This window comes from Paroedura picta, chromosome 2 (assembly GCF_049243985.1).
Source record: "Paroedura picta isolate Pp20150507F chromosome 2, Ppicta_v3.0, whole genome shotgun sequence".
Lineage (NCBI taxonomy): Eukaryota > Metazoa > Chordata > Lepidosauria > Squamata > Gekkonidae > Paroedura > Paroedura picta.
Genome location: NC_135370.1, coordinates 115198816 through 115211472, shown reverse-complemented (window position 1 = coordinate 115211472; position 12657 = coordinate 115198816). Strand labels below are relative to the sequence as shown.

The 12657-nt window shown below is 42.2% G+C and overlaps 1 protein-coding gene across 1 annotated transcript; it reads left to right on the top strand.

Moving 5' to 3' along the window:
• The first annotated feature begins 892 nt into the window (after positions 1-892).
• On the top strand, positions 893-7489 carry RAG2 (recombination activating 2). The gene is made up of 2 exons (XM_077322198.1): positions 893-986; positions 5010-7489. The coding sequence occupies exon 2, from the start codon at positions 5024-5026 to the stop codon at positions 6617-6619; it is 1596 nt and encodes a 531-aa protein (XP_077178313.1). The 5' UTR covers positions 893-986; positions 5010-5023; the 3' UTR covers positions 6620-7489.
• The last annotated feature ends 5168 nt before the right edge of the window (positions 7490-12657 follow it).

The window sequence follows — 12657 nt, the reverse complement described above, 5'->3', positions numbered from 1 at the left end:
CCTCTTGATTGTAGCTACAGGGTTCAATTTCATTTAGCTGATATGAATTTCAATGGATTCTCACATTTTCAATCAACTTTAAAAATTAGCAAGAGAAGGGAGGTAATTGGGCCAATACCCAAGAGAATAGTTCTTTGCACCAAACTGGAATCTCTGGAAACAATAAGAAGAGGAAGAGAAACATTTCACTGAAGCACTGAAGCTTCAGGAAAAAAGACACTGTTTCATACAAATGTCCTTTAGGTAAGTTCTAGTCCATGTGATATAGACACAAGCACAGATGTACACAATCCTGTCGTTAATATTATGTAACTAATCCTTTTTATGCTTTGCTATTTTATGCCAATAAGGGGACTCAATCTCTTATGCATAGAATGAAAGTAGACATGTATGTTTTTTCTGATATACCTTACTCTGAGAAATGGCTTGATTTTGGCATGTGGCCACATAATCCTTACTTCTCAGAGAGAAAAGATAATGATGCAGACAGACTTTTTCTTCCTATTTTTTCCTATGGTTCAAGGTAACATATTAGAATCTTACTTTTTAATATATTAAATTATGAAGACAGTACAAAATGTAATCTTCCATGTTGCAGTAATTCTCTGAAAACACTACCATATATAAGCTTGTTTGGGACACTTTAAAATATTAAAGGAAGGAAATATTATTTCCTGACAAAACTATGCCTAAAATATTTCTAGTTCCTGTTATTTTTCAGGTTTAGTGGAGCCTGAAAGGGTTAAAACTGAAACTGTAGCAAGTGGTGGGTTCCTTTTTGTATCATCTGAAGTGGGGGAAATGGTCACAGACAGTTAGTCACATCAATGAACACTCGAAAACACATCTGTAGACTAAGCAAACACTGCCTGCTTGCCTTCTTTTTGTGACACAAAACTGTCAAAGAAGAATCTACAAGTGCTGACTTTTGAATCTCAATTGTGGTGAAAATATATCATTAAGAAGTAAAAGCCTTCATCGTTCAGGTAGGTCCGAGACACCATAATATCTTACTCAAATGCAAGTTTTAAAAAATCATTTGAGAAATGGTATCAACACACTTCAGTACTAGCATGGCTAAAAGAGCAATATGGACATGGGAAACTGTTAAGAATTGGAGTGTTGCACTGCCTTTTTTTGGTAACAGAAAACTGACCTGGGATTTTGTCTAGAAATCCTGGGATTTTTAAAGGGAATTTTTATGTATAAAAGTCAGGCAGTTTTGTCTCAAGTGTCTCCACATTTATAAAGATCAGAACAAGCAAGCAAACACTCCTTATAATTATTCAATTTGCACTAATTTTCTGATATAAAGAATCAAACAACCTGAGTCATTAGTGTATATATATGAAATGAAATAGTTCTAAAAGTCTTTGCTTATAAATTAGTGAGCACTACTCTACTGTGAGTCATTTTTCCCTTAGCTGTGTCTTTTTAGAATTTTCTCAGTAACAGACTTTCCAAACAGATTATATGGAATACTGATGTCAAACATATTGTAATTACAAACTACATTTGCAATAGGAATAGTAATGTGAAAAACAAGGGCAAGGATAAAAATAATTGGAAGTTACAGTATTTTTCTACTTCAGACAGGAAAAAAATGACTTCATGAAGTAGGCAGGTATTTCATTAGATGAATATCTGTCATTGCTAAATCACTGGTGATTGATAATAATGAATGATGATAATTTGGCAATTAATCAGAAAGTAATAGTAATGAAATCTACTCCATTTGGGCAAAAAAGATCATATACTAGGCTGGAATTACTGGTTTGCTTTTATTTTAAGAAATAACAGTTTTTAAACTATGTTTTCCTTCTTCCAGGCAAACTTGTTCCCGGAGAATAAAAATGGCTTCTTCCTTATTTCACAGCACAGTCCTAATATGAAAGTGGATACATTTTTTTTTAATTATACTGTTCAGACATAGACTTTTTAAAAAGTTACCACATTATATTCCTCAAAGTCTCCATTTCATTTGCTAAGATAACACAGAACCCTTCAGTGTTTCTAAATATCCAGTGTTTTCCAGTGTATTCCACTGTCTGCTTCTAGTCATTTTGGTATGAAAAAAGGCATCCCTCTTATACCTGTATTTTCTCCTATTGCAACTTGGGGAAACAATTACTATTAGGGAAACAAGACAAGGGGAAAACATTAGCTATACAGATTATAGCTAGAATCCAAATGCATCCCTTCTTTCCACAGCTGATGGAGGATCTAAGGGAAATATCCAATGTATTTTGCCTCTGAAATGCATAATTGACCATTCCAGACCTAATGTGGGCAACCCTACCACACTGCTGATCATGATGATGTGCTGTCTAACATCAGGCTTTAAGTCAGCAGTGTGTAGCATACCTGGTAGTGTGGAACACAGTTAATTTTACACAGCACTGTAAACTATGAAATTCCCAAGAACCTCCAGGATGCAATAAATGTTTAGTGTATTGACTATTTGAAACAAATAATTTGCCTTGAATCTTAATGAGAAAGGCAGACTGTAAATATGTAAATAAATAGATAAATATATTACATATTACAGATACGTTGCTCAAAACTCAGTAAATGTCACCATGTGGAACAATTCTAAGTGACCTCTGGACCACCTGTCATGTACAATTTTCTAAATTCTTAACAAATAAGCACAAATAATCATACTGTAATACAGGGTTTGGTTTTCTCCATGGTTTCTGACCATTTATTGCCCCCTCTGGTCCACCACAGGACACATAGAAACTAGGCCTGGAAGGCCCAGCTCTTGCCTGCTGCTGGACAGGCTCCATTGGCACCCACTTTTAAAAAGATAACGCAAATTCTTTCGCATTCCTCTCAGGCAAGGCAAATGAGTGCCTGATCTGAGGCAGGCCCAGGAGGAGGCCAGGCCAGCATTGGAGTCATGTAAAAATGGGGATAAGCCCGAATTCCGTATGAGCTCCCTCTCGGCCTTTTCCACCTATGTGAAATCGACCTTACTGCTGCACAACTTCATGCACATACATATGCAGTTGGATTGGCTGTGATTTCTAGGCCCAGGTTATAGGACCACTGAGCTGTGCTTTTGTAAGATTATTTTGTAGGTCACATTCATTTTGACAGAACTCTGCAAGAAGTCAATGCCAAATAATTTGTTTAGAAAATGGGTATATAGTTCCCTAGAGATCTACTAGATGCAGTTTACAACTACAACATTGTAAGCTTTCTATTTTCCGCAGGGCCTGCAAAACAGAGCTCTTCCGCCAGGTCTATGGTTGAGGCCAGGGCAGTGAGAAAGATCATGCCCCCCCTTCCCCAGGGGAAGCACCTGGGTTGTTGTCAGCTAGGGCCCCCCTCTCCCTCACCTGTAGTGGGTTATTAGATTTCTGGGCATGGGAGTTGTTTTATTGCTTTGTTTGGTATGTTTTTTATTGTGTTTATTGTATTTGGAATGTCCTTTTAATGGGGTTAATGGGTTTTTATTGAGGACTTTGTGACCTGCCACAAGGTACTTCTAATGATGCTGGGATGAAGAAAAGTCACCTAATATGATCAGCTAGATGAGTAATTACTGATTTAATCACTCAGTTTTTATGTGCTATCAGTTTTTATGTGCTATCACCCGGGAAACTACAGACCAGTGAGTCTGACCTCTGTTGTGGGGAAGATAATGGAGCAGATATTAAAGGGAGCGATCTGCAAACATCTGGAGGACAATTTGGTGATCCAAGGAAGTCAGCATGGATTTGTCTCCAACAGGTCCTGCCAGACCAACCTGGTTTCCTTTTTTGACCAAGTAACAAGTTTGCTGGATCGGGGAAATTCGGTTGATGTCATTTACTTGGATTTTAGTAAAGCTTTTGACAAGGTTCCCCATGATGTTCTGATGGATAAATTGAAGGACTGCAATCTGGATTTTCAGATAGTCAGGTGGATAGGGAATTGGTTAGAGAACCGCACTCAAAGAGTTGTTGTCAATGGTGTTTCATCAGACTGGAGAGAGGTGAGTAGCGGGGTACCTCAGGGCTCGGTGCTTGGCCCGGTACTTTTTAACATATTTATTAATGATCTAGATGAGGGGGTGGAAGGACTACTCATCAAGTTTGCAGATGACACCAAATTGGGAGGACTGGCAAATACTCTGGAAGATAGAGACAGAGTTCAACGAGATCTGAACACAATGGAAAAATGGGCAAATGAGAACAAGATGCAATTTAATAAAGATAAGTGTAAAGTTCTGCATCTGGGTCAGAAAAATGAAAAGCATGCCTACTGGATGGGGGATACGCTTCTAGGTAACACTGTGTGTGAACAAGACCTTGGAGTACTTGTGGATTGTAAACTAAACATGAGCAGGCAGTGTGATGCAGCGGTAAAAAAGGCAAATGCCATTTTGGGCTGTATCAACAGAGGCATCACATCAAAATCACAAGATGTCATAGTCCCATTGTATACGGCACTGGTCAGACCACACTTGGAGTACTGTGTGCAGTTCTGGAGGCCTCACTTCAAGAAGGACGTAGATAAAATTGAAAGGGTACAGAGGAGAGTGACGAAGATGATCTGGGGCCAAGGGACCAAGCCCTATGAAGATAGGTTGAGGGACTTGGGAATGTTCAGCCTTGAGAAAAGGAGGTTGAGAGGGGATATGATAGCCCTCTTTAAGTATTTGAAAGGTTGTCACTTGGAGGAGGGCAGGATGCTGTTTCTGTTGGCTGCAGAGGAGAGGACACGCAGTAATGGGTTTAAACTTCAAGTACAACGATATAGGCTAGATATCAGGAAAAAGTTTTTCACAGTCAGAGTAGTTCAGCAGTGGAATAGGCTGCCTAAGGAGGTGGTGAGCTCCCCCTCACTGGCAGTCTTCAAGCAAAGGTTGGATACACACTTTTCTTGGATGCTTTAGGATGCTTAGGGCTGATGCTGCGTTGAGCAGGGGGTTGGACTAGATGGCCTGTATGGCCCCTTCCAACTCTATGATTCTATGATTCTATTCTATGATTCTATGATCTTATGTTTCTCTTTTTCAGATATTGATAACAGGATGGCCTGTTTGACAGAGAAAATGTCTCTCCAAATGATACCAACTATTAACAACTCTTCCCTGATTCAACCAGGATTTTCTTTGCTGAACTTCAATGCCCAAGTTTTCTTGTTTGGCCAGAAAGGATGGCCAAAGAGGTCCTGTCCTACTGGGGTTTTCTTTCTTGATTTCAAAAAGGATGAGCTCAAACTGAGGCCAGCATCCTTCTGTAAAGATTCCTGCTACCTTCCCCCATTACGTTACCCTGCTATCTGCCCAATCAAAAGCAGTACAGAAGCTGAGAAATGCCAGTATATCATCCATGGAGGGAAAACCCCAAACAATGAACTTTCTGATAAATTGTACCTCTTGAACATAGTAAGCAAAACTAACAAGAAATTCACCTTAAATTGCACTGAGAAAGAACTGGTTGGAGAGATCCCTGAAGCTAGATATGGCCATACAGTTGATGTGGTTTATAGTAAAGGGAGAAAAATTATTGTTATAGTTGGAGGGAGATCATACATGGCTCTTGGACAAAGGACCACGGAAAACTGGAACAGAGTGGTTGACTGCATGCCACACATTTTCCTGGTTGACCCTGAGTTTGGATGCTGTACTTCATATGTTCTCCCGGAGCTTCAGAGTGGATTCTCTTTTCATTTATCTCTTACCAAAAATGACACCATCTATATCATCGGGGGCCATTCCATTGAAACTAACACCAGACCTCCAAACCTCTATAAGGTAAAAATTGACCTCCCCATAGGCAGCCCAGCTGTGAACTGCTGTGTCTTGAATGGGGGAATTTCAGTGTCCAGTGCCATTGTGACACAGGTGAAAGAAAATGAGTTTGTCATTGTTGGTGGATACCATTCTGACAACCAGAAAAGGATGGTTTGTAACACAATAAGCTTAGATGAAAATAAGATAGAGATAGTGGAAAGGGAGGCACCAGAATGGACCCCAGATATCAAACATGGCAAGATATGGTTTGGGAGTGATATGGGAAATGGAGTTGTACTGTTCGGTATACCAGGGGACAACAGACAGTTAAATTTAGATGCAAATTACTTTTATATGTTGAGATGCAAAGAAGAAGGAGAAAGTGAGCAGGATTCTGAACAGGTGACACAAGTATGCAGTCAAAGTTCTACAGAAGATGCAGGAGAATCCACTCCTTTTGAAGATTCAGAGGAATTCTCTTTCACCTTTGATAGTATTAGCTATATTGATACCCATAATGAAGATGATGAAGAAGAGGAGTCAGAAGGCTACTGGATCACCTGCTCTAAAAGCTGTGATGTTGATATCAATACCTGGGTGCCCCTCTATTCAACAGAACTCAACAAGCCAGCAATGATCTTCTGTTCAAATGGAGATGGCCATTGGGTCCATGCCCAATGCATGGAACTATCTGAGAACATGTTGCTTCACCTTTCACAGGTAAATGTCAAATACTTCTGCAATGAGCATGCAACTTTCACCAGAGATCTTCAGACTCCCAAGAAGAAGCTGTCAGTGGAGAAAAAATCAATGAAAGCATTGCGCAGGAGAGCCCCCATGAAAATAGCCACTCCTATGAAAAAGTCCTTTATCCGAAAACTATTTGAATAGGTTCACGGTGGGATTAACTTGTTAGTTGAGACACAACACTGATATCTCAACCAAAGTCTGCTTCCTAAAAGTGTTTTGATTGCTCTTTCATTTTAATACTTTTTTCAGATTAATAAAATGTTAACCTCAGCTATGTTTACCATTGGCCCTATAAATAATAATAATTGAAAAGGGTCATGTAGGTGGCCCTGTCTGGGCCCAGACAGGATCCCTGTCCAGGTGATGTATGGGTCAGCAAGCCAATCTGGATGCACCCAGCAAAGTTGGCCGCATCCGGATTGGGCCGGTCCCTGGGGTGCCCCCCTCCAGGAGCCAGCCGGCCCACCCAGACACCATGGGGGCCCTCCGGGTAAGGCGACGCCTCGCTGGGAGGGGAGGGCATTGGGGATGGTTTCCCCGCGGGCTACAGAGCACACCCGGCATCTCACAGAGGCGCCAGGTGTGTTCTGCAGGCCACGGCAAAGCCGCGGGCTCACAGGGTAGAAAGGGCCAGGGATGGCTTCCCCGCACCCCACCAAGCACACCCAACATCTTGAAAAGGCAGCGGGTGTGTTTGGCGGGGTGCGGGGAAGCTGTGCACTCACCGGGGGGACCGGGCTGGCTTCCCTGCACCCCACCAAGCACGCTTGCCGCCTTGAAATGGCGGCCAGAGTATTGTTGGCCCTGGCCCCAACCTGGTGGGAACTCCTGGAAGAGTTACTGGCCCTGCAGGAGTTGCCAATTTTCCACAGGGCATGTAAGATAGAGCTCTTCTGCCAGGCATATGGTTGAGGCCATGGTGGGCTCTTGATGGTTCCAACAGAGGATCCCTTGGTGGTGGTTAGTTTGCTCTCACTCATGATGATGAGAGAGCTCATTTGACCGCATGTTGAACAGGGGGTAGGCGTTAGAACTTGGATTATATCACCATCTTTTAATGTTCAATGTTTTATATATTAAGAGGTTTTAAGGGTTATTATGTTTTATTGTAAACTGCCATGAGACTAATGGTAAGCAGCAGTATATAAATTCAAAGATAAATAAATAAATCTAATTTCAATCCAATTTGGTTTATACTGTTCAGTTCAGAGATGCTTCCTGTCAAATTTCAGGAAAACAAGAAGCATTTCTTTTTCGTCGGTGATTAAAAGTTTCCTTTACAGAACAGCTACAGTATTGGTTCTCAAATTTCCTAATGCTGCGACCCTTTAATACAGTTCCTCATGTTGTGGTGACCCCCAACCATAAAATTATGCAAATGTTCTTTCACAGAAATTAAACCAAAACTGACCAATGGCGTGACGATCCATTGCTCATGATTTTATATACATTGGTTTTTCCCGGGGTTTCTCAGATGAGTTCTGCCTTTTGTCCCAGTATGCCGATCTTGCTCTTTTCCGCTGCTCCAGACAGACGAATGCTCTATCTTGATCTACCCCACAAGGCTGTTGTATAGATGGCGCCCCCCCAAGCCGCTTGCCCTGCCACAACCCCTGTGAAAGGGTCATTTGACCCCCAAAGGGGTCCTGACCCCCAGGCTGAGAACCACTGAGCTACAGGGAGGCTTCAATATGGAGTATAATTTTCCCTCTATCCCCAGGATTCTCAGTTGAAATGGAATGCCTGGACAGTCCAAACTATGTACTAACTCTCATTCTTTTCTCACTTTGTGATTGTTGTGTGATATACAATGAAAGGAAGCTCATATTTTGCTAAATCATGCCACCGTGAAACAGGTAACACATCACCTACAGTTTAGGCTCTATGCTAGCTTACAGGGTATGAAATGGACGTCACAATCCCCTGGATTTTTTTCCAGTAGAAAAGGTGTTTGTTGTGAGGAACAGGGTCAATTTGTACAAGGTTATTTATGTCTGACTGAGAGACTATTTAGGATAGATTCTATTATGCAGAAGTCTGACCATAAAAATCCATCAGTCATTATAATTATTCAGTTATTATCTTAACACCGCCCGTGGCGCCGCGGGCACCACAGACTAAATAAAAGGGTAAGGGATTCTGGGGTGGGATGTGTCCGGGATGAGGAAGGGTCTGGATTGGACCCTTCCTCCGGACAGACAATCGGAGGGACCAATCGGCAGGCGCACAGCACCTGCCGATTGGTCCCTCTGATTCCCAGCCCCAGCAACTGCGACCCGCGCGCAGCAGGGCTGCTGGGAGCTTCCTGCCCGGCGGCCTGATGCAGCGAGAGGCACAAAGCACCTCTCGCCACGTCAGGCCGCCGCCCAAAGGGGCTCCCTTGCCTAGCACCCGCTGTATTTATTTTACAGCGGGCTTGATCACAGGCTGGTGCAGGGGGCTTACAAGATGAGAGTAAACTTGGGGGACCTCAGATGTCCATGGAAGCTACAAAGATGCTTCAGGTCAGACTATAGCCACAAATATTTCTTTATTGCCATGAGAAGATACAATGTAGCTGCTCCCCATGCCAAGAAAGTTCCACCCCACTTCCCTGTTTTCTCCACATCCTGGCTGCCTCACTTTGTCCCAGTCACATGCTGCCTCACCAGTCCTACCTCCAACAGTTCTGCCCAGCACTATCTCTTTTAAGGTTTGCCCCTTTGGACCTGCCCTCCGAAGTTAGCCTTTACTGACCCTTTGTCTCCCAACACCTCCCTCAGAAGCCTGAGGCACACCTTCTCCAAACAATACAGCCAACACCACTAGTCGGCCTCACATGATATTATGTGCACCCAGCCACACCCCATCCCACTAGTTGTTCTTTTGCATCAGCCTCTGCATCACCTACTGGGACTACTGCCTAGGGTATCCCTGTATGCCATCACTTGCCTCCAGAAAGGGCCCAGGCCCCTTTAATTTACACAGTATAATACAGAGAGAGAGACCCAATTTATTATATTAAATCAAAAAACAGTTGAAAACTGGTTTGAAACTGGTACTGTTGATTAGTTTACGTACTGTGGAAGGAGTATGATTTTGGATTCCAATATTCAACATCAAAAGCAATGTTCACTACTCTGGCATGTTGAATAAACTCCTATGGGTGATTCATTTCTATGCATAACTGTGCATGAATCCCATGTGTAGATTACAGTGTGTGTATGTAACATAGATGTTAGTAGCACATTGAGTACTGGTATGATTTGGAAGACAGAGGGTAAGACTTGGATGGGGAAATCTATACTGAAATTTTTCATGTAGCTTTCTCAAGTCATTGTTTCTCTGTTTAACCTATCTGATAGAAGCATTATGAGAATAAGTGAGTAAAGTGAGACTGGCTTGAACGTGTATAAAGAATGCAATTATTTATACAAATGTAATCAATATTCATGGGAAGGAAAGTAGCATGGTATGGTCCAGTCTTGTCAGATATCAGAAGCTAAGCAGGGTCTGTACTTGGAAGGAAGATCACCAAAGAAGGCAATTGCAAACCACATCTGCTTCTCACTTGCCTTGAATGCCCTTGCTGGGGTTGTCGTAAGTCAACTGCGACTTTACAAAACTTTACACACATCATTAACATTCATATGTCATCTTCACCTATGAACGTTGGATAATCCACAAATGTGATGTGATTTCTCTATGGAAGTTTTGTAATGTGTAAAGGATCCCTTAGCCCCTCCTTTATCGTCAGCAAAAACTGTGTACAGTCACACTTGGAGGAATGACCCCATGCCTCAGTGCCTAGATCAGGCTTTCTCAATCAGGGTTCTGTGAAGCCCTGGGGTTTCTCGATGGCTCTGGAAGGGTTTTCCAAATAGGTGGAAGTTAATTAATGTTAAAATATTTTTAAACATTTATTACACATTTATGAGGGGATATGACCATATATGGTAATGTCAACCCACCACCCCCTACCCAAAATGGCCAATGATGGGGGTGGGAAGGGGAGAGGCCCTGCATGGATGTGTACACAGCTATGCTTCCAACCCATATTTTGCACGATTTTGCCATTTCTGGGGTTTCTCAAAGTCTGAAGAATGTTTGAGGGGTTTCTCAATGGTCACAAAGTTGAGAAAGGCTAGCCTATATTGTTACTCTTTAAAGTAACTTAAAATTGAATCAGTCAGTCAGTCTACATTTGCTCAGCCTGTTGTTGCAGGATGAATAAACGACTGACAACTGACAAATGTCTTCAGGAAAAACATTTTCTGCTACATAGTTACGTTATATAAGTATCAAGGAGAGAGTCCTTTGCTTTTTATTTGCCTACAATAAGCATAAATTACTGAAGAGGATATGATCAAATCAAATTCTGTCATGCTTGCTTGGTCCCATCAACTTCCAGAAGAGCCTTTTTAGAGAGAAGAGGTTCTTAGACTGATTATGCACAGGAGGGATAAACCGGGCCAGCACTCACATGGCAGTGGAGCAAATTCCCACTGATGCACGATGTTGCCATCAGGCTGGTCCCCTCCCAGCCCAGCAGCAATGCCGGACTAGTCCCATGTATACAGGGTATGAGACAGGACTTCCAGGCCTGGCTCTTCCTCCATCTACAGTGTCCCAGCAGGGACACAAATGTCCCTTTCAGCTCCACAGTGCTTTGCAGTGCTGCAGAGTCAAATGGGGCATTTTGTTAATTCCCGGAATGGTGGGGAAGCTTTGTGACACTATCCCACCTTCATGAAGTGAGAAAATTACACACACCCTGCTGCTCTCTGATTGCTATGGTAATGTTTAAACATCCCTTCAAAATAAGATACAGACATGCCACAACAATGAAGTGTGTTGTAAAGGGCTGAGGGGGGATGCAGTAAAGGGCTGGGGGGGGGGGAAGAAGGTGTCCTTCGGGGCCCACCTCCAATTAGTCGAAGGACCACATGTGGTCCGCAGCCCACAGGTTGGGGATCGCTACTCTATAGGATATTGTAAGGACCATATCAAGACTATGCAGGTGCAAGAGATGAGATGCAGCAGCCTGGGTTAAGTCAGTGTCTAGAATTCATCACCTTGAGTTCCATTATGGAAAGAATGGAATAGCACTGTCATGAGCAAGGCTACACTATATAAACTGGTATTTATTCCCTGGAAATGTGAAGTTTTTTTTTGTTTCTGGACCTGAAGGGCTCTTTACCCTGCAATTCATCAGATGAGGGCACCCTGTCTTGTGTAAATAACAACATGATCTTTAGCTGGAATATGTGCTGTGACTGATACAATAATCTCTTACTTGTTGTGGCAGTGGCCATTTGGGATTAGAGCTCAAGGGTCTATTTCCCACAGGTAGCGCATGATGGGAAGTAATTAGTTCATTTTCAGGCATTGATTTACTCTATTCATATAGCTTGACCAGTTTAAAACCATTTGCAAGTAGGTCAAACTTACTGTTTTTCAATCTTTTATCCTTTTGGCAGAATTTCAGTGTTGTGTTCTGCACATTCTCTCTCTAGTATTCCTGGGCCTTCTAGCCTCATTTTGTAATGAAATCCTCCCCCTTATGCTGATATCTTCTATGCATGTACCTTTGTCAACTTCCTGCATTCAATGAAAACTTATTCCACAATAAATACAGTTTTATGACACTGGATTGTGTTGTATTTCTTTCTTTATTACAAACAAACAAAACGAGTAAAGCATTTGTATGAAATTGCTGGAAGTTGGGGCTAAATCAGACAAAAAGGTATCTTTTTCTTTAGTCCAAACCTGGACAGCCCAGACTAACACAATCTCATCAGATCTCAGAAGCTACACTATGACATTCTAGTTAATACTTGGATGGCAGACTACCAAGGAAATCAAAAGATGCTAAACAGAGGCAGGCAAATTACCTCTGAACATCTCTTGCACTGAAAGCCATACCTACAGGGTCACCATAAATTTGCTATGATTTGACAGTCTACAACCCCTGTCCTCCCTTCCTGATGAGTTAGCTCAATGATCCCTAATCTCCTCTTAGTTGTTTTGTAGGCAGCCATTTATAAGCCTAAGTGTGGTAGGAATGCCAAGGATGAATCTCAAAAAGTACACTTTGGTCTGCCATGACCAAGACACATTTTATTACAGAGGCACAACATCAGTAATATCTATCCCCTTAGCTCCAAGGCATGCTGAACACAAACATATTGCTTTGCTTC